General features: G+C 43.9%; 1 protein-coding gene across 1 annotated transcript in view; it reads left to right on the top strand.

The window, feature by feature from the left end:
• Positions 1-1,350: 1,350 nt before the first annotated feature.
• DRD3 (dopamine receptor D3) overlaps positions 1,351-22,895 on the top strand; it is a 39,517-nt gene continuing 17,972 nt past the window's right edge. The window contains exons 1-3 of the mRNA XM_034669947.1: positions 1,351-1,484; positions 7,960-8,264; positions 18,324-18,436. Of these exons, the coding sequence (XP_034525838.1) occupies positions 7,995-8,264; positions 18,324-18,436 (383 nt within the window). The 5' untranslated portion in view covers positions 1,351-1,484; positions 7,960-7,994. The remainder of the gene's footprint in view (positions 1,485-7,959; positions 8,265-18,323; positions 18,437-22,895) is intronic.

Below are 22,895 nucleotides of genomic sequence, written 5' to 3'. Positions count from 1 at the left end.
GAAATCTAAATTTTTCACCTTTTGAAGAATTACAGCACAGTGGTTAAGAGAACATGCTCCAGAATTAAGATGTCTGGATCCAAATCCAGGCTCCACTATTTGTTAGCTGTGCAGCTTTCAGAAATTATTTTATCCTCTCTAAGCCTCAGTTTTCCTATATGTAAATTGGGGATGTAAAAATAATATCTACTTTTTGTAGTTGCTGAAAGGATTAAAAGAGAGAGTGCATCAAAGTGACTGATTAATAGTATATGCTCAATTAATGTGGTTGTTAGCAATAGCCATATTTAAACCTTGTTGCTGCTGCTGCTGCTTCTTTCTCAGCCACCAGTGGTCTCCATCAGAGTCCAACTAGGACTAGCTTCCCCATGACAGTCTGCACTGCAGCTGCCAAGCACATCCATGATTGGCAGAGAGAGAGTGAAAGGATTGCCACCCTGTCTGAAGGTAGAAGAGCTCAAAAACAAGAGAAGAGGGAATAGTTAAGATTCCATGGTAAGATGTTAGTTATATGAACAGGTGACCATAGTAAGATTAAGTTCTAATGCTGCTTCAGAGACTTACTGACATGGCCCTTAATTGCAACCCACTTCAGCTAGTTCTAAAGTTGAGTTAAGAAAACTTACTCACATATACCTCAGAAGAGCAGTGAGAATGAACTGGCAAATGTTTTTGTAGAGTTCTCTGAAGGCAAGGAGTGCTGTTAAACAAATATTTAACATTTCTCACAGTATTACGCTTATCTCATCTTTTTATCACCAGTTATAGTCCATGCCTCAGTTTTGCTGCCACTGTAATATATTTCCTTTAACCTTCTTTTCCCAGACAGGCTTACACCTCCAAGTTCAATTATTCTGTCAATTGTGTTTTAAATTATACTGATTTATATTAACCACTTGTGGTATCAATGTGTTGATCTGTACCAATCATCTTTACACCCACCAAAAGCTGTCCCGGCAATTAAGCTGAGGAAGGTTAATTTCAAGAGAAATTAAAGCATAGAAGGAAAGACAGTGGAATAACTGGGATAAAAAGAGCACTGAGGGGAAAACACACATGTACTAAAAAAGCATAGCACGCAGCAGATAGCGGCTCAGAGGGAAAAGAGGAGAGCGAGATAGAAAACGGATACTGCTTCTGCCTGCTATACCTCGCTTTCAGCACCAAGGACAGAGCCTCTGAAGGGCTGACCCAAGCACCGATCAGTTTAGGGTCCCTCCCAAATGCTTTAGAGAAAACGTATGAATTTGAAAGCAGCTATGAAGCATGCAGTAAGGTCTAATAGGAAAGCTGTAAGAGCAGCCCACAAGTGATTTCACCTTAGAGGCAAAAATGGGTGATTTTCTTTCTCTTCATTTCCACAGTTTCTGTGTCCTTGGAAAGGCAAAGTTTGCTTTGCTTGGGCATGTCTGCTGTCAGTAAGTGACTGCAGGAGCTGAGGTGCTAAACTCCACAGTCTCCAGAAACCAGAAGAAATTTTCAGGGTAAGTAATTTTTCTTTTTGTTTCTAATTTAATACACAGCATTTTCCTGGAAGGTTATTTAAACAGCTTGGGGTTCTGTGGTTCTCTAAGAATATGCATTAAAACTCTGTACCCTCTCTTATTTAAAAACCTGAAACCCTAAGGAAACTGTTTTCATTTTTTCCTCATTTTTTGACAATAGAAACCTGTTCTCTTTTTCCCCCAAAATTAGATCCTCATGGGCTCTAGAAGCTATATCAAGGCAGAATCAAAAGATGGAAAATAAAAAGCTGTTACTATCCCTGGGATTTGTATGGAAGTTGATTGTATTCCCCTTAAGGGTCTTACTTAATTGTAAGGGTCCATTATTTTAAACTCCCCAATTTAGCATCCTGGTAATCCAGGGCTGAGGGTTTGGAGAGGCACTGTTTTCAATGGTCTATTTAAAGTCAGGCTGTTTCCAAGTCAGAATCCAATTATTCCCAACAGAGATATGCAGTACTTGAGATGATGATTGTGTATGTTTTCTTTAATGACAGCATATGATTTTGAGGATATTGTTGTTTTTTAACTATTGGACTTTCATTACTTATTGTAGCTTATTGGGTCAATGGAAGTCATTGCAATTAGGCATTTGCTCCAGTCCGTGCATTTAGTTTAATCGAATACTATCAAAATGCACGCACAAATAATAAAGCAGCAATAGCAAAGTAGAACTTGGATTCTAAACTCATTCTGCATGCCTGTTTGCGCTTTATAAGGGAAACCCTTTGCTTACTGATACTAAAAGGTCAGTGAGATGTCTGTCCTTGGGTATGAGTGAAGAATTGCTGCTTAACACACCATTGGATCTCTTGTAGCCAAAGAGAAGCAAATATGATATGAAAAAGATCCTTGCTCAGACACTTGTTTATTTTTAGTTGAACATTTTCAAAGGTCTGCAGGGCTAGCAGTGAGCAGGAGTGTCAAGCAAGGAAAACACTGACAGTATCCGAATGAATGCCTGATATTAAAGCATCTATACAGAAATCTGCTTTTTATAGAATATGAATTAAAGCAAATACCAAATAGATCTTACTCACTATTAATTCAATATCTAATGCACTGAAGTTTGCCACTGATTAATATTTGCTTATTGATTGATCCATTGAGTTCCCATTTTATCTCTGATTAAAATGATAAAATGCTTGGTGATTCAAACTTGTTATGGAAAATGGGGATTCTCTACTTTACAGGGCAGGTTTAATTAAAGAAAAAAATGTATATAACCTTAGCTACTGGATCTCATTGGCCAGCTATGGTTTTTCTCTGTACGTTTGCCAAAAATGTAAATATGCCAACTATATAAATATGCTATGTATTTTAATGCACTTGTGAATCTTCATTAGGAAAGTACACTAGACAGCAATTTTCAAGAATAAAGTGCCATAGAAATGCTAAAGACTACCTCTAATAATAATGACAATGTAACTCCCACTGTTTCTCTGTGCAGTGTGCACCTGCATTGACTTCACTGAGCTTGGTCAGGTGCTCTGAAAAAGCAAGGTTTTAAAATGAGTCTCCATTTCAAGTTTGTCTCCCTCACCCCAACAGTGAAGTAGTTAAGAACATAAGGTCTAGAAACAGATAGATCTTGGGTTGAATCAGCTCCATCATTTATTGCTGTATGACCCCAGCAAGATAATGAACCTTTCTATTACTTACTTTCTTCATCTGCAAAATGGGGTTAATAATAGCACCTACTTCCTTTATCAGGTTGTCATGAGGTTTAAATATAATAATAGTTATAAATTTCAGCTGTAATTATTCACTTTTTCAGACAATATAGCAAGTCTGAATTGAAGCCCAGAACCAGAAAAGTTTTGCAGACTAGAGGTCAGAATGTAACTGATGGCAAAAGACAGGGATCTATGATGCAAGTGAAGATTTAGTCACAGAACCCTGCTATTAAGGTGTTCTGTTCTGGGTTTAGGAAAAACCATCTCTAATTGGAAATGACTCCATACATCAATGTCCACCCCCAGTATAGATACATTAAATAAATTGTGTTTGATATTTAAGGTGACCCAAGATCAAAGCTAGGCTCAATACAGCCCCTTACACATTATATAATCTTGAGAAATTTATGGAACCTCTCTTTGACTCAGTTTTTTTAATCTATAAAAAGAGGATATCAATATCCACCTTCAGGGCTGCTATCAATACTAAAATGAGATGATATATGTAAAGCACTAGTGTCTGGCACACGGTAGTAAACAGAAGAGATGGCGACGACTGTCTTTAGAAGGAGATTGAGAACTCAAGTGTTTTTGTTTTTATTGTGTTTGTTTTTTGTCTAATTCAATACTCTTACAAAAAGGGAACAAATAATTAAAACCTGGTAAACCTTAATGAGTATCTTCCTAACATGCCTAATAGGGAACCGAGTACCAACAAGGCACCCCACAAACGTTCCAGACAGAATGTAGCTCAGCACTGAGGGACTGAATATCAGTGAAGCGGGATGTATGTCATAGATGATGGGGACCTGACTACTCTCTGTCCCTGTGCTTTTTAAAATAAATTACGCACTCACTTTCAGAGATGCTAGAATAAACTATAAAGACCAAGATAAATCAATACTTTGAAAGAAGTTCAAAGGCTCATTAAAATTTGTGAGTAGTGTTATGTATAATGAATCTTAAAAGAGTAAGACCAGCCATAATCTTCTACTCCTCTCCTTCTCCACATTCTCACCTCTTATCCATCCTTAACTACTAACACTCTTTGCTGAGGTCACCAGTAATCTCCTAATTTCCAAGTCCATTAGCCACTCTGCAATTGTAGCTTACTTGACCCCTTCACTTATTCCCACTTCCCCTTTAACAATAAAAGCCACAGTACTTCAAGTACTTGTGCCAGACCTTATGCCAGAGCCATGATTCTCAACTGAGAGAACAATTTTGTCCCCCAAGGGATATTTGACAATGTCGGGAGACATTTTTGGTTGTCACAACCTGGGGAAGGGGAGTGCTACTGGTACTAGTATGTACAAATCAGGGATGCTACTAAACACCCTGTAATGCACAAGACAATGACCCCCCAAAAAAGAATTATCCAGCCCCAGTTGTCAGTAGTGCCAAGATTTTACATACATAATATTATTTGATCTTCACAATAACCCTATGGAGTGGGTATGATATCCACATTTTGCTGGCGAGGAGACCAGGCTATCAGAATGAATTACTTAAAAGAGTGATTATTAAGTTAACAAATTCTTCACACTTCCTGCTTCTTCCTACCTAAAACCAGATTGCTATCTGATAATATATTTATTAGAGGGAAAAATGAAGGAAAAATCCTAACCCAGCTCTATGTTATATAAGCAATGTTGGTTTAAAGGGGGAAAAAAAGAAGACGAAAGAAAGCTCTAAGCAGGGAGAGAGTTGAAACAATTAGCAGAGAGGTGGGGAGTAATCCAGCCTCTCACTCACTTTCTGCTTCCATCCCCCACACCAATTCATCAGGAACTGCCTACACCCACCTACTACTACACAGAACCTAAGACCAGATACGGTACAACGCAATAATAATAATAAATTGGAAATCCATGCAGTTACGATTCCAACATCAGGCTCACAATCGATTTTCAGAGTTGAGAGTTTCCTTTTGTTTAATTAGCCATTGACACTCAGCTGTACTATTTTTAAGTAGCTGTCACACCTCAACAGAGTAAAAAGTCCAAGAGGTAACAAATATCCCAAGGTTTTCTGCTTCGATCTTACCTGACATCATTAGCCAACTACAGACTCCATGAAAGACTGATTTCTGGCCACTGTTTTCCCAACTGGTCTAGTTGCAGAAAGAAAGGTGTTCTGGGTCTGAGCTGGCCTCAAAGGTAGAAATATCTGTGAACAATCAGAAAGCATTGTATTTTTCAAAAAGCTCTTGGCAGCAGCTTTGCTATCTCCAGGGTAGCAGCTGCCCTTTCTAAATAATGAGAAAATTATAATTATTATCAAAAACTATTATTATGTTTTAAAATATATTGAGTACAAACAGTGTGCCAAGATAAAGAACAATTTTCTTTAAAACAATTCTCTGAATTCATTCCAAGTCGGCCCCTTACAATCATTTGTTCATTTTAACACTTGCACATTCCAGGATGAAACATTTCAAAATGAGGCACAAAAACGACATACATGATTAGGCCAATTCCCTCATCAGCGGAGAGCTGCAGATACCAGGATTGAGAGCAAAGTCTGGCCACCAAGCCAGCCTCTACCCCTGTCAGGGTCGGGAGCAAGTGTTCCCATGGGGGCCCATATACTCCATGTCTAAGTATTTTAGTTATAACCAACAAACCAGTGAATAAAATGTGTAACACTCCTGCCTTGAAAAATATACATCCATAACCATCTGGAAGGCCAGGTTTGAGTTTAGGATTCCCAGGTCCTTATGAGTTCAAAATAAATTGTGAGAGGGTAGGAGAAGCTGCCTTCCACCCCAAATCCTGCCCCAGGGACTCCATCCTCTTCTCTCCCCACTTCAGGCTGTACCCAAGCTACTCATCTGAGCTCCCCCAAAGAGCTACCTCTAGAGCTCAGGGGCCCCAGATATACATGACACGGTCTACCCGCAGGGTGACAGATCCAGAATAGGGCCTATGCTTTGGAAACAGGCTCAATGCAGTTTGGGCAGAGAATTCTCTGATCTTCATGCCCAGAGTGTGATTGAGAATGAGAGTGTGGACTCTTGGTGGACCTGCTCCTTGGCGCTGTGGGAGGGTATGACCTCATCCCGTGGGAAGGATATAACAGAGGGGGTCCAGAGTGTGACCCTTTAAAGCACAGATCCCAGGACAGAAGTCCCTCTTCCAGCACACAAGGCTTTAATGCATAGGCATTTCCATATTTTTCTACAGAGCATAGTGATTTTTTTCTCCTTCCTTCCCCACCCTCACCTCTCCCCTGGACATACACAAACCTGGCTGTGAGAGCCCAGAGTCCCTTCTTTAGGGCTGCCGCAACAGGCTGGTGTCACAGGGGAAGCTGATGGGTTCTGATGCCTTTCCCACCCTAAGTCCAAAGTCCCCACAGTTTGAGAACTAGTTCATCCCAGTGGAATGATGACATGACAGTTGTATGGCTTTCAGATGCCAAAACAGAGTTTTAGAAGAAACAAAGCCTGCATGCTAGTTCTGCCACTGATAAGCTTTATGACTTAAGACGTGTTACTCATCTCTCTTGGTCTCAATTTCCCTGTTTGAAAGGTGAGGGCTTTGGACCACATCAGAGGTTGAAAATTTACGGTCATGGGTCATTGGCCCATGGATGTGTGATTCTGGGGGTGGGGGGAGAAAAGACTTCATAGGGCTTACACGTTTTTTTAATTGGTAACCTACCTTTTAAAATTAGGATGTTTCAAATAAAATTCCACACATGGATTTTTCCTAAGTATAAAAACCACTGCACTCTCTCTATACTCGATTACTCTTGAGTTTTTCTTCCACAAGGCAGCATCCCACACCCACCATGCCCCATGCAAGATACAAGAGAGAGGCGAGAAACTAAAGAAGAGACAGAGGAAGGCAGGAGAAAAGGCAAATGGGGGCAACAGAGGAGGGTAGAGAGAAAACAAGGAAAGGGGGATGGGAAACTAGGAGAAACAGACCAGTAAGAGAAAAAGAGCTCACACTTACATAGTTTTCTAGGTATCATAGCTTTCAATGTCCTACATATTTAATAGATCAATTAATCCTCATAAAAACCCTATGGGGTGGATTCCATTGTTTGCTCCACTTTACAGAGAAAGAAAATGGAGCTCAGAGAAGTGCAGTAACATGCCCAAGGCCCACCAGTAGGAAGTGGCAGACCTGGGATTCTAATCCTACAACAGCTCTCCATCTCACTCAGAGTCCAAGCACTGCTCTTTCAATGGTCCTGCACAACCTCTCGATATCACACCCTTCCACTCTGTACCTGCCTCACTTGGGTCCAATAACTCTGGTCTCCCTGTTGCCTTCCGCACACCAGCCTGTCCTGCCATTGTACCTGCTATCCCTCCTGCTTGGACCACTCTTCCTGCAGATATCTGCATGGCTGACTTCCTCATGTCCTCCAGGTTTTGACTCAGTTATAGCCTTCTCCACAAATGCCTCCTGATTACCCGGAATAAAAATTGCCCTCAGATACCCTAGGCACACACACATAATCCTCCCCATCTCCTTACCCCCTTCTCTGATTTATTGTTCTCCAAAATGCATATCATTATCAGACATACTACATCCTTTACTTATCTTATTTCTTACTGTATTCTCTTCCTCCAGTGGGCTCCAACATGAGAGCAGGAATGTGTATCCCTTTTGTTCATTGCTGTATTTCCAGTGCTTAGAACAGTACCAAGCATATAGGAAATGCTAAATAAATATTTGTTGAAGCAATACATAAAAATGTACCCAAGCAGCCAAGCTTGGAAGAGCCCAGTTTTACCAACATTGTTTTCTATTTCCTCCCAGGAAACCCATTGGGGTCACTCTTCTCCCTCTGGGCTATGGCGCCTCTGAGCCCACTGAGTGGCCAGATCAACTCTACCTGTGGGGCGGAGAACTCCACAGGCGCCAGCCGGGCCCGCCCACACGCCTACTATGCACTCTCCTACTGCACGCTCATCCTGGCCATCGTCTTCGGCAATGGTCTGGTGTGTGTGGCAGTGCTGAAGGAACGGGCTTTGCAGACCACCACCAACTACCTGGTGGTGAGCCTGGCCGTGGCAGACCTGCTGGTGGCCACCTTAGTGATGCCCTGGGTGGTGTACCTGGAGGTGAGTGAGCCCCAACTGCAGGCTACCTGTGTGACCGTACTTGTCTGTCTTCCCTGAGTTCCTGGCCTTCTGGGCTCAAAATGCTCTCTGCCACGATCTGGGACTAGGAAGGAAGGAGAGCTCCTGTCATTCTCCCTTTCCTGAGGGAACTGAAGCGCTGAGAGCAGCCATTATCTGACATCACTCGCCCACATCAGAGCCAAGGAGCCAGGGATGATTGTGTTCCTGGGTCTCCAGCATCCAGGTGACTGGGCTTGAGTGATGCAACTCATCCTAAAAATGCATCAGGTATCATCTCTGTGCCAATCGTGTCTCAAAGATGTAAGGGGTGGGGGGAGGCAGTCCGTGGGCATCTTCATCAGTGTTTCAATGTATCTAGAGGTGTGGGAATGTGCTAGAAGGATGCAAGACAACAGTGAGGGTGGAGGGCGATGCAGAAGGAATTACAGAAAAAACAAAAAAAAAATTCTTTTTAATGACTAAAAGGAAAAGAGAAAAAAAAAACAGTCTGCAAATAGATCAGACTTCTTTTGATAGTTTAGTTACCCTTGGACTCAGCTCTTTCCTCCTGGGTACCAGCTCTCTACAGACTCTGCTACCAAACAGACCAAACCTTCACATTTATATTTTTGATGATTCCATTAATAGTAGAGAGCCCTTGCCAGTCAGATAATGCAGCAGACCCTGGAGAATTCTTCTGGAGAGAAACATTTCTTAAATTTGAAAGTATTTTCATTTGAAAGTATAAAACAGAGTCAGGAGGTGATCAAGACAAAACATCCATTTGCTAACAAAGGAATCAGGGTGCCTACACCTGTTCAAGAAACAGACATTCTTACCAGGAAAACATGCAATTACTAAGGAGTTTTTAAAAAACACTTTAATGTACTATTAATATGTCTCTCCTGCACTGTGTATCATGTATCATTTTAAAGAGGTATCCAATGAAGGATCCAAATGATGCTATGATTAAGAGAAATTAAAATTCATCAAATTAATATCTCAGTTAATATTAATAGTGAAGGTGACAGTTAATTAAGTATGACATATCACAGGAGAGCAAAAACCTCAAACATAGACTGCCTAGGCTGATACCCCTATTAAAGAATAACTGGGAACTAAAATTAGACTTATGATCTCAAAGGGGAAACATAAGGAAAGAAATCAAGAAAATAGAAAAGGAAAGGAAAAGCAGAGAAACATCTAGGCTGATTGGGATAGATGTAAAGGCTAAGGGAAGAGTTGGAGAAAAAAAACCAAGTATTAAATTTTCCCAGTTAAGATAATCCTGATGGCAAAAGATCTTGTAATTATCTTGACTTTTCTGTCAACCCAAACTGACTGAGACAACCTTGAAGTCAGAAGCTATGTCTTTGTTCTTTTTTTTTTTTCCCCTGTAGTCCAAACACACTACCGGGCACATAATATGTACTAAATAAATATTTGCTATATGAATGATTAAATGATCTTTTCTGTAATGTATGCATTAGATGGGCAATTCCTGCTTATACCATCTGCAGTCACATCTATTGTTTCAATGAACTGTTTATTCTTTTTACATTCAATAATAATGAGACTGAAAAGGAGTTAGACACATGTGATATTTCTGCTCAAGAGTAAGGCAGATTTAAAGTGCTACAAACCCGTATGAATTAGTTAATGATTCATAACACCACCCATCCCACACCTCAAAGTGTTTCTGTCCACCCCTACACATTACAAGGATTCTTAAGTCTTTCAGAAGGCTGAATGTCAGAAAGAAATACAGGATGAGAACCTTCACTCTAATAAACATTTTCATTTCATTGCCTCCGAGATAAAACCAGTCTTCTGGTATCTATAACAAAGCCACTCAAGATCCCTCTTCAACTGTCCATTTGGGGTTGTTTCCAGGACTCTGGTTGACCATTTTGGAAAATCTCTGTAGATACTGGTGTAGGATATTGACATTGTGATTTTTCCACACTAGACATCCATGGCATCCCCTGCTAGCCACACCTGCCAAAATTGATGATGACCCCCTTCTGCTGAGCATAGAAGAGCAACTGAGCCCACAGAGAGCCAGCATGACATCTTGCCAAAGGCTTACTGGACTTTCTGCAGGTCGCATCTATGAGCTCTCCCCTATGAGATGAGCTCTGGTGAAGCTCTTGGTCCCCCCATCATAAAAATCAATAGGCATTATGTCCAACAGGTTATTTGGTGCAAGTGTTCAGTAGTCAAGAGCATGTTCAAATAAGCCTACAATCATATAAAGAAGATTTGGGAGACATCTCCCCACTGGGAAATGGGCTTTGGGACTTCTTTTTGGTCTTCCCTACTTGCTTTAAAGCTCTAGTCAATGCAACTTAATATTTCTGTACCACTTTTGCCAACAGTCCACTAAGGGTCTCAATAAAAGAACATGACTCAAAGCAGCCATAATTAAGAGAAAACCAGTTAAGATATTAGAAGGTTCTAATCGAAAGGACCAGGTCTCCCTAACCCACCTCAGTATATACTTCTCCTCATCTTAAATACCTGCCTGCTTTCTGTGGACCTCAGAAGCAGACAGGGTATCTCAATGAGAGAAAAGAGTACTTTGAGCCCTTAAAGGGACTGTGAATATATAAGTCCATGTGTCTCGGAGAGAAGAGCAAAGCATTATTCTCACTAACTTGTCCTAATGGTGGGACAGTTTGAGTAACCGGTCTAGTAATTACATAATTATACCTAAAGGCTCCCTTGGAAACAGGAAAGGATGCAGTGTTGACCATAGCATGGAAACTGCTGTAGGCTTAAGGGCCCCCAAGAGGACAGCACAGAAATGAGAAGAACACCATGTGGGCCAAATTCACAGCTTCCTGTGCTTTGATTTGAATACATCTATCTTCTTTGAAGGAAATATTGGCTCACACTGTCTAGATACCTTCCTTCGAAGGAAAATTGCCTAATTTTGCCAGGCACCAGTATGTATGCTGTAAATATTGGAAAACTTTACTCACTGTGGCTTAAACAAATAAGAATTACTTTTCTCACACGACCAGAATTCTGGAGGAAGGGGATTATTGGTGTTGATTCAGCTGCTCCACGGTGTCATCAAGGACCAATCTCTTCCATCCTTGGCAAACTGGCTTATTTCCTCATGCTGCTCACAGGATGGCTGCCATGGCCCTCAGCATCTTGCCCGTATTCAAAAATAGTAGGATGGGTGGGGACAGCAGAGAAAGAGAGAGAGAGAAAAAAATAACAGCCCTTTCCCTGGAGTGCCTCAAAGCATCTCCTAAGGGACTTCATTTAAGTGTAATTAGCCAAAATTGGATCATAAGAGAAGGATACAGGGGAGGATAGAAAAGAAAGTGAAGATGTGGGTTTTATTTAAAAAGAAGACGCAGTATAAGGAATTGTTGTGAGGTAGGCAAATAAAATGTCACAGAACATTGTGCTTCTGGAATTCACTGGGATGAAGCTCATTCCTTCACAGGGTTATGCAATGAGAAAGACTCAGAACTGGGGAGTCAGAAGACCTGGAATCAAGTGACTAAAATGGGGGTGACAAGTATACTGTTCCTATCTCATAGGCTTGATGTTAGGCTCAACTGTCATCAATTGAGAAAGTGCTTCGATAACTAAAAAGTGTGAACTATAAATATCTCAGTGAAGACACTTTTAGTAGTAAGTAAAAGAAAACTTAATTCCAATTGACTTAAGCAGTAAACAGAATGCATTTTTCTTCCACACCAGGAACTTTAAAAGTCCTGTGGTAGGGTGGGCTGCAGGCACAGTTTGAACAGAGCTCCAGCTCCTTTTCTCTCCAGTTCTCTCAGCTCTCTTCTATGTATTGGCCTTATCCACAGCATAGGGTAAGCTATAGGCCTCACATATGTACACCACACCATTCACACCAAGAGGAAAAATCTGTGCCCCAGAATTTCCAGTAGAAGTGTTAGGTGTACTTCGATTGGACTGGCTTCAGGCACATGATTTTCTCTGAACCAATCACTGGAAAGAAGCATTGGTTGAGCAGAGATGATGTCCTTCCGTGGCACACATCAAAATTCTGCTTAGGAATTTCATGCATTCCCAGGGGAATCCAAGGACTATTGGAATGAAGGCAGAGGACAGCCAGCACATACACCCCACAGTGGCTTGCACGGCACCAGCCTCATCATTAAGGCACAGCCCAGGAGCCTGGGCTTGGGCAGGGGGACAAACAGGTGCTAGTCAATGATCTTCTTCAGTTTTCTTTGTCTTCAACCCTAGCAGAGAAGTTGAGGATAAAAATCATGCAGGTGATCTCAGAGTAGGTTATATTTCAGAGGGCTCTGCCCTGGGTGTCTCTTTAATTCAGTTTGCAGCATTTTCTCGAAAACTCTTTTCTGTGCCATAACAAATAGTTCTATCTCTGATTCCCTCTCAAGTTTTTAATTTCCTGCTTTAGAAGCTGCAATCTGTGTGGAGCTCCCTCTCCAAGCACAAACATCCCATTTTGTTCCACTCGGTTAAGCACCTTTTGTGAAGTTTAATGCACTTATATCAGGGTAGAAGGGAACATAAGCAGCCAGAGGAACCTTTAGAATACTAACTCAGACTGCTTGTGTCCCAGTGTGGACAGGAAAAAAAGACATGAGAATTGAGTAATATACACCAAGCAAAAAAGAGCGGGGGAAGGGTATGGTTCAGACAGGGAAACCCACCACAAACAGAGATCAAGGTCAGATAGTGATGACGGGAAAGAGCATCACTGCTTTGAAAGAGAGGAATCTTTGACCCTTGGAATGACATTGATTATAAAAATAAAGGAGAGTCTGCATTTTCAATGGGTTCTTCCATGACTCTTAGGCATCTAAACTTTGAGCAGTTCTGAGCTAAATCTTTATTACAGAGAGCTGCTTGTTCAAAACACAGATTATTGGGTCTACCCCAGATCTACCATGTCTGTAGTAACTGTACCAGCCCCCCTCCACCAGCTTCACTCCTACCCTGGGTAATTTGTGCAGGCAGCTGGCCACCTTCTACAAACTGACATTCGGGAACCACTAATCTGTAAACTGCCCCCCATTTCACAGATGAGGAAATGGGGATTCAGATAATTGGATCCCCTGACTTGTCTCACAGCAATCCCCCTGCACCCTAAAAAGATTCCAAATGTGGCAAACAAAAATGGAATGCAGAGGCTAGAGAAGTAATTCCATTCTTGTGCCTTGGACATCTCCCCAAACAACTAAAAATCCATCCCTTAGAGCAGGAATTCTTAGGGGAGTCCATCAACTTGGATGTAAATAAAATTACTTCTTTATTTTCACTAGACGAAAACTTAGCATTTTCTTCAATTACGAATGTAGGCATCAACCCACAGCAGAAGAAATCCTTAGGGTCCCCAATAGAAATCTTAGCTTTTTATGTTTTCAAATAGCATTACAGTTGTTGTGGACACCTTGAAATACCATTTATGCTCACAAGTACTTAGAAATTACAGGAATATTGGACCTGCCACCAGGCTTTGTTATTGAATGTGTTATTACAGAAGCATGTATATTAAAATACATGGGACATGTATTTTATCCCATGTCCCATGGGATCCATGGGACACAGAATGGTCAAGGAGCCCTGACCATTTCTGAAGACAATGTCATGCCCCCTACCTCGACCCCCATTTCCCCAGACCAGCATTTCCCAAACCTCCCAGGCAGTAGAGAATCACTGGAGGGACTTATTATTCTGAGTGGGGCCTGAGAATCATTTTGTTTAACAAGAGCCTCAGGTGATTTGGGAAATGCTGCCTTATAATCAGTAAATTTGGGAAATGCTGCCTTAGGCTGTGTCTGTTGGAAATCAATAGCCAACTTCAGTACCTGAAGACACTTTCTTGCTTACTCCCACCTTCTGCATTTCCAACGGGAGTTAGTTATATTCATTAGCAAGTGAGAGTAACACCACCTGGCTGCTGCAGAATTCTGTAGTGAGTTATTCATTAGAATTTAGGAGAAAGGTAGAATCATGTCTCTAAAGAGCCTTAAATCCATCAGATTTTGGCTTTGCTGTTTTTGGTTTTGCTTTAATTTCAAAACTCCCTTTCCCTTTTATGTTTCCCCCACACTTTGTCCTTACCTTACCATCAGCACTTTTCCCATCATATCATAGTTATTTCTTGGTGTCTCTCTCCTGGGCCCTCAGTTCACCCACACCCACTCACATATGTGTCCCCCTAATGTGCTCACTGTATGCTGAGGCCCTGGGGACAAAAACAGGTTTCACTCATTTCAGTATACTCACCCAAGCAAAGTGTCAGGCCCTCAATAAGTACGGGCTGTGTGGTGGATGGACGGGCCAGTGCCAGCTGCCCTCCCTCCTACGATGGTAGAATGGAGTGGACCTGTATGCCTCCCAGGAGGGGTATGGCAAGGTGCTAACCTGTGAGAGGCAAAATAGAGTAATCGTTAATATTAAGGGTTTGAAATTCCAGCGTCTTTTACTAGCTCTGTGTCCTTGGGCAAATCACACAACCATTCTCGGTCTCCATTTCTTTACTGATAAATTGGAAATAATATTTATCTCATCGGGTTGCTATGAGACAACTGTGAGAGTTAGTTAGGCCTGGGCATGGCCCTTTGCAGCTGTATTGATTGCTTACTCTTATTGACTTGATGTGGAGGACTCCAGTAAAAAAAAATAAAATAAGTATTTTCATTACACATCCCACCAGTTAGAGACTTATTTTAAGGTGTAAGGCCCAGGGAAGGCTAAGTGACACCCCGCAGTGGGAGTTACTCCAATCCACTGATCAGACTGTTTTTGTTTTTGACACTTAGCTGAGATCAAGGAGAATGGGGATTTTGATGGCAGAATTAGAGACAGGAGAAGAGGACAGCCAGAAAGGGGGGGGCACAGGAGAAGCCAGGGGGACAGCTTGAAGGGCTTTGGTCGTGAGGGGCTTAAGAACCAGGGTACCAAAAAACTGCTGGGTATGTGCTTTCACTAGACCCCGAGGCCAGCAGCCACCCTGGTCTTTTGCACTATTTTTGGAACCCTGTAATAGAGACGATCAGAGAGAGCGTGCCTTATTTCCTGGAAGGGAAGGGATGCCGTTTGTCACACAAAAATCCTTGATGAGCACAAAGTTTTCTCCCTTCCCCTTGTGTCCACCCATTCCCATCCTTTTCCAACACCTGCCCCCTCCCGACTTGTTGCGCCCCTAGAGCAGGGCAGGCGGTGACCTACATTCCTGTGCGCTGTCTGCCTCTGCTGGCTGGGCCACCCTGGGTGGGGTGCTGACCCTTCCCAGTTTTTGTTCCTTTCTCTGCTGTGAAAACAGTAGCCACTTCTCATAGGATTATAAGCAACAATAGAGGCCAGGTATGTGAAGTGCTTTGCAGAACATCAAGACTTAGTAAGCATTCAATAAATGTTAGCTATCAGTATTAATACAGATTACATCAGAGACCATTCACTCTTCCAGAATGTATTTGCGTGCTGGGCCCAGCTCTAGGAGCCGGGAATGCAGCTGCAAGCAGGTCAAAGTCCCTGCTCCTATAGAATTAAGTAACAGTCCTTTACGTTCCTATCAGATAAGTGTATAATTTGTCCCCAAAAAAGCTTTAAGAGCACAGACAGTAAAAAAACAAATTCAGTTTTCAGAATCTTAAGTTTCAAAGCTGTAGAAATTCCCGAAATGGGTCATGTGGGCCAGTGACCCATGTAAAGCAAGTTCTCAATAAACGTTAGATTGAATTAACAATGTTAGGATCTCATGATGATCTCTGGCTGTTTTGTTTAAGAATGCCTTGCTCCTCAGTTATTATATAAGTTCTTCAAGGACAGGGCCCAAAGTACATTTTTAAAACCTCTTAAAACACATAACAAATCCTCCTTCTATGAACTATTAGGGTCTTCACAACTACTGCTTTATGAATGAATGAATGAGCAAATAAACAGCCAGCAAGCACTGGAGTTTGCTGTTGTTGTAACTATCCTCTCTCACCTACATTTTCACCCCAGCTCACAGACACAGGCATTCACAGTTTCACAAAACAAAAAGTGGGTTTTACCCAATTTAAGACATATATTGCATAGTAGACATATGTTAAAATGAGATTTAAGGGACACCTGGGTGGCTCAGTCAGTTAAGCAGCTGCCTTCGGCTCAGGTCATGATCCCAGGGTCCTGAGATCGAGTCCAGTGTTGGGCTCCCTGCTCAGCAGGGAGTCTGCTTCTCCCTCTGCCTGCCGCTCCTTCTGCTTGTGCTCTCTCTCTCTCACAAATAAATAAATAAAATCTTTAAAATAAATAAATAAACAAACAAACAAAATGGGATTTAATATACAAAATTCAAAACTTCTGCAAGAGGGTTTTGCAGCATACAACTATCCTCTGTACCGAGAAAACCGTCCTTTATTCTCCTGGTTCCCTTAAATCATTGTGCTATTATGACAGTACAGCTCCCTTTTTATGAGTTTCTCATCCTCAGAATTCCTATAAATTCATATTAGGCCTTATTTCTATACAGCCAAATGGTTGAACTAAAAGAAAGTAAATCCACAACCTAATGGACAAAAACAATGACTTCTTCACTAGTTTGAACTTTGCATTGTTGCTTTTAGACAAAATATCTTTGGTCAGGGTTTCTCAAAATAGAGCCTGGAGATGACCAAACACAGGGATAAAATCAGATGCCGAAAAGAAATAAATCGAAGGAGAAAGAAGTGATTAGGGAAGAGAGGCTTTCCAAACCTTTCTTCAGTGGAGTAAATCAGGAATGAATAGGAAAGGGACCGGCCAGGTAACAAGAATCTTGGGTGACAAAAATAAACCGGAGCCGCACCACCATCTTTACGCGATCGCCCATTTGGACCACATCTGTTTTTCCCTTGAGAAGCTACGTTAGAGGCTACTGTACCTGTTTTTCACTCCCCTTCCTCTTAAGCAGCCATCGGGCCTGCCCAGCAGGGATATCACGCGCACCCAGCTGCCGCAGGGGCACCGAGCTTCACGGTTTCTCCTTGAAACCATGGGCCCCATGCACAGAAAGCTGGCAAATGCCCTACAGCCTCGGGGCCCGAGGATGGAGTCTATGGACACTCTGAAAGTGACAATCTCCCCAACACATCTCTCCAGTTTGATTAGGTTATGTAAAAAAATTTTAAATAAAATAGAAATGTGCTAGAATCAAATTAAATTACTTCAATTCCTGAGGCTTGGTAAGCATTAGCAGAAGGAAGCTTCAGAGCTTGGAACCCACGTGTAAATGCGTGAGGTCCGGACTGTCCTCCCTGGCGCTGTGAGTGGTAGAGAGCACCTGCGCCCCTTTCCAATACCCTGCACCCACCTTTCCCCCCACCTCCTGGTGACTGAAACCACGGTGTCCAAGGCAGGCAAGCTGGCACAGACTCATTTCACGTAGGTTCTTACAGATACCTTTCCAGAATGCTTCCCAGTTTAAAACCAGAAACCAGATAGATTTTCATTTTAGAGGTAAGTTTCGTGAAAAACGTGTCCTCTGCTTATTCCCTGGGTATACGGTGAGCTCTTCACTGTGCGGAGGGCTTCAGAAAGGCGGTTTTGGCACAGGACACACATCTGTCCCTCAGCCAAGCTCTTCCACTACCAGCTGAACATCTATGGGCCTATCGCTTAACCGTGATGCGCTCCAGCTGCCTCCTGAGTTGGAACTGGATCTGTAATTCTCAAACCCTGGCGTACAGGCATGGGGGCAGGGGGCCTGGAGGGGGTATTTACAAATGAAAATTCATCCCCTCCAGATTCAGAGATTCTGACTCAGTAGGCCCAGAGAAGCGTTCAGAAAGGTGTATCTTTAATGAGTACCCCACTGTGGACGAATTTGAGAAACTTTGACAACGCTGGACGAATTCCAGCTCTAATGTTCTAACATTCCGCAAATTTGTCCTTCATTGGGTGACCATCTTGAACAGCCCAGCAGTCCCCCAGTGTCTGCCTGCCCTTGGCAACAACGGTGCCAACCACAGGGAGGGTATGTCCGCATGTGCAGGGGAGCCCCGGGAGGACAACAGAGCTGACTGGGTCACGGGTGGGAAACACTGACAGCCTGTCTCTGCCGCCCAGGTGACAGGTGGAGTCTGGAACTTCAGCCGCGTTTGCTGCGATGTTTTCGTCACGCTGGATGTCATGATGTGTACCGCCAGCATCCTGAACCTCTGTGCCATCAGCATCGACAGGTAGGGCTGGGATTCCCCTGCCCGCAGGTCTAGGCAGCCAGGTGGTGTGGGAAACCAGCGTGGGGAAGCTGTTCCTGCTATACTGGGCGCCCAGGCTTTGCATTTGAGGGCACGGGGATCTCTGCCAAGTGGAACTTAACCATGAGGACATCTTCTTCTCTCTCTCTTTTTTTAAACTATGGTCTTCAGTAGAGAAGAAACCCCTGTGGCAGATGAAAAACAATCATCCCATAAGCTTTCCTAGCCTTTCCTTCCTCCCAGACCCCTAGAGAGGATTCTGTTTTTGTCTTTTCACCATCCTTTGGGAGCTTTTGTGATTCCTCATTGGGAGCAAAGGGGGCCCAGTGGACAAGGACAGGAGGGGAGCTGACAAGAGTTGGGAGGAAATCTTCCTGTTATTATTTTGTTGTTTTTTGGTAAGTGGGGGAAGAAGGGAGGGAAAGGGGAAGAGGGAGAGGAGAGAGAAAAGCTTGGGAGGATTTCCAAGGAAGGGAGAAAGGAGAGAAGTGAATGGGGGAAAAGGGCAATTTTAGGAAGTATGGCTGTGATCTCTTTATTTATTGCCTTCATAGAGTTTAAGGCAAACAAGTAAACAATGATGTCTCTTTAGAATTGCTTTTCGGTTGCTGGAGTGGATCTCTGTGATTGTGATTCAGATCCACAGACGTTCCACCCCGAAGAGCGGGCTCCCCTGGCCACAGGCACCTCTGTTCCTCATTTCTCCTCTTGTTTTGTTTCCTCACCTCTCTCCCCCTTTCCCCTGCCTGGGCCTTGGACTCGCCCATGGCTCCCCTGGACATTTCCCAGCCCACAGAGAGCTCTGGGGAAAGGAGTTTGCTTTCCAGCCAGCCCGAGGCCTCTCTCGCTACTCAAGAGCCTTCCACCTTCCCTTCTCTGAGTCCCCTCCTGCCTCCCTCCCCTCCACTGTCCACCTCTTCTCTCTCCTCCGCCCTTCCCCCTAGCAGTGCCATCCACCCTCTCCTTAGTTCGAACAGGGGAGCGCAAACAAGGTCTGCGATCATTGAGAACTTACCCGCTGTGCTGAGGCTTTGACACGCGCTCCCTCGTTCCATCTTCACAACAACTCAGCCACTACTATTATCTTCATGTCCAGCTCTCAGGGGAATTAAGGAATTGGCCTGAAGTCACAGGCCTCGTACGGAGCAGTGCCAGCATTGGAATTCATGTCTCTCTGACTCTAAGTTCATAATCTTGGGTTTTGTGCTATGCCCCCTCAAATCTCCAGCTACACCCTTAAGATCTCCCCTGAGTTTCCGACCATATTACCACCTAGATAGCTCATTGCCTCCTCAAAACGTCAAAAGCCAAACCATCAAAGCACCAAACCATCTTGACTTGCTCATCCCTTATGGGGAACATCGCTGCCTTACAGTCTCAGGTTTTGTCCCCTTCCTCTTCCTCATCTCCCACATCGAAGTAGTCAAGGCTTATAGATTCCATTTTTTGCCATTTCCGCCCAGATTTGCCCCATCTTTCCTTTCTTACTGTGCCTGCTTATTTTAGGTCCCTAGGACCTGTCACCAGACTTCTGCCACAGCCTAACTGGGTCCTACACACCACTCTCAGAATCAGTGTCTCCTTGGCCTGCGGGATAAATGGCAGAATGACCTTCACAGCCTAGGAGTCAAAGTTTTCTGCACTTTGGCCTCCATCCATCTTCTCAATCTCATCTCTTTCGGGTCGCCCCATATTCCTCTCTTGCCTCAAGGTCTACCACACCTGCCCCCTGCCCCTCGAAGCCCTTGTAAAATTTTCTACAACTTGGTTCAGTCACCCCTCAACTCTCACAGTGCTTTCTCTGTAACTACCTCAAGGCATCTCCAGCCTGCCTCTAGCTAGAGGTCCTAAAGCAGGTCCTCCTCCTTTCCCAGTGTTTGACGTTTGCACGACCCAGGGTTGTGCCCTCTCTATCAACAGCCTAAACTCCCTTTCGTGTGCTGAGATGAGAATCTTGAACAATAACCAAAGAATGGACCTGCAACCCCACCTTCTAGTGACACTGCAGACCAACCAGTCAACTGGATAGTCTTTTGACTTTTATTACTGAGGAGAATTAAAGAATGCGTCCACAAGACTGGGACTTATACCGTTAAAGAATGTGTTTAAAAATAAAGGGAGATAGTCGCATAATTCTATAAATACTCCCCAAAACACTGAATTGTACACTTTAAGTAAATGAGTTGTACGATATGCGAATTATATCTTGATAAAGCTTTTTTAAAATGAAGGGATAGTTAGGGATTTTATAATATATTTAGCTCTCTGAGAATAGAACTCTGCTCAGAACATGTAAGTCTTTTGTGTGATTTCTAGACACTTAGTCCCTAAATATATAAGTGACGTAAGAAACAGACTGCCTCTGGTTTGCTCATCACCACCTTGACCACCCCAGACCCGTACAGTAGTCCTAGCTCCTTACCACCTGTGCGTCTCCCTGCTGTGCCTGTTACAGACGTTGAACAGAGCGTATCACCCGAACTGAGTGGTCCTTGCCTGAAGGAAGCCAGTGTTTCTAGTACAACTATGCACCTTCAGCAAGAACATGAGCAAGTGGGTGAGACCAGCCTTGGAGCAGGGAGCCGAGAACTGTATAAAGAGCTACTAGGAGAGGTTCTGGGGCACCCCCCTCCTTGCCTCCTGGCTCCCGGCCCTACTCTCTACCCGCTTGAGATGGTGCCCACACACTCCACCCACACACATTCACACGCGTGGAGCTGGCAGGTGAGGTTTTGCCCGCACAAGCATTTGGGAACTGGATTCAGCCAGCGTTGCTTTGCGAACCTTGAGTTGGCCAGGAGAGGGTGCCTCTTTCCAACTGCACAAGAGCGCGCCCTGGACCGGGCACAGCCACGCTTGACGTACACTTCCACAACCAACAAGAATAAACCTTGAATTGGCTTCTGTCCCATAGAGGAAAAACCCCAGAATGCATTGCCGTCACTACCTGAAATCTGAGGAACATGCCAAGCCTTAGACCCCCATCGAGAAGGATGCTTTCTTCTTGGCTTGTACATCGACATGAACCCATCCTCACCAAACCTCAGATGGAGCCTCTTCTCTGTTCCAGGAATGAAAATCGGCCTTGGAAAAGCTGTCTCCACCATCCTTCAGGGCAGTGAGCAGTGCACAGCATTAAATTCTGTTCATGGGATGCCAAATCGCTGGTCAATTCATTAAAGATGCAATCATTCACGCAGACCTTTGGTCTGCACACAATGCTACTCGCCAGTCTGACAAACTGGACCAAATGGATTCAGCATTTCTTGGCCATGAAGCCTTGCTATGTAGTAACAGGGTAGTAAGAGCTAGGAAAGGAGGTTTTGAAAGCAAGTAATACTATTGTCATTAGATTCTTAGGCATAGCCCGGGATGCCTGGATTAATGCTGCCTTTTCTTCTTTAAAAAGCACAAGCCCCTACTCCCCCCACCCCCCCCTTGGCTCCTTGCCTCCCCAGGGGGCCAGCCCCCTCCCACAGCATCCTGGGTCAGAACGAGCTCGCAGAGAGGGCTGAGAAAGTGTCAGAGGAGGAGGACACGTTCTGAGCGGTGAGAATTAGAGTCCTCCGCTAGGGGCCCGGGAATAATGCAACCAAATTCATTCACCAGGGAGTTCTTTAAGTGGCTCTCAAATGGCACCCATCACACAGGCAAGCCTCGCGTCTTTGCAGCAAGCACAATAGGTACCAGATGAGTCACAGGCACCTTGGATTTTTAGTTTGCATCTAAATAAGCACTTTATATTTGCAAAGGGCTTTCCAGTCATTTGCAAAAAGCTTTCTCCTCCAACAATTCCACTAGGGGAGTCCACAGAACTAAAGATTTATTGAGCCCCCTGTCTGACCAAATAAAAGGTGGTGAAAAGCAGCCCTCACAGGGCTCTGGGGCTCATTAAACCCAGGCAGGGAGTTAGACTCAGGCCCTCCCACCCAGGCCAGGCTCTTTCCTCCCCCACCTCCAGCTTCCCGCGGGGGCACCCACATCAGCCCCCCACACACACCTCCCAGCCTAGGACAGGGCTTCAGGTGGAGGTCACGTCCCTCCAGGATCCCCAGACGCTCAGTAGAGAGACAAGCCTGCAACCCCCCAGTCACGGAAGGGGCATCAGAGCTTAACTCATTTATGCAGAAATGTTACATGCTGTAGGGGCTCCCGCAGCCTCTGAGACAGGTCTGGAACTGGAACCAGAGTCCCCTGACTCCCCCATGGTGGAAGTAGGGATGGGGCACCAAGAACGAACCCCTGGCCTTGCCAGCAGCCCACCACTCTTGGTGCTGTTTCCTTGGAGTAAAAAAGGTATATTTCCTATGTCTTCAGTGCCCTGGCTCCTGCGAGCTAATCTGAACTTGCATGAGTCTAAAAGCAGCAACCATCAAATAGCTACCATTTCTGTAGCACGTACCATGGCCAAGCTAAGAACTTTTCATTCTTACTAACCCTT

This window comes from Ailuropoda melanoleuca, chromosome 1, assembly GCF_002007445.2.
Source record: "Ailuropoda melanoleuca isolate Jingjing chromosome 1, ASM200744v2, whole genome shotgun sequence".
Taxonomy (NCBI): domain Eukaryota; kingdom Metazoa; phylum Chordata; class Mammalia; order Carnivora; family Ursidae; genus Ailuropoda; species Ailuropoda melanoleuca.
This window is presented reverse-complemented; position numbering and strand designations above follow the sequence as displayed.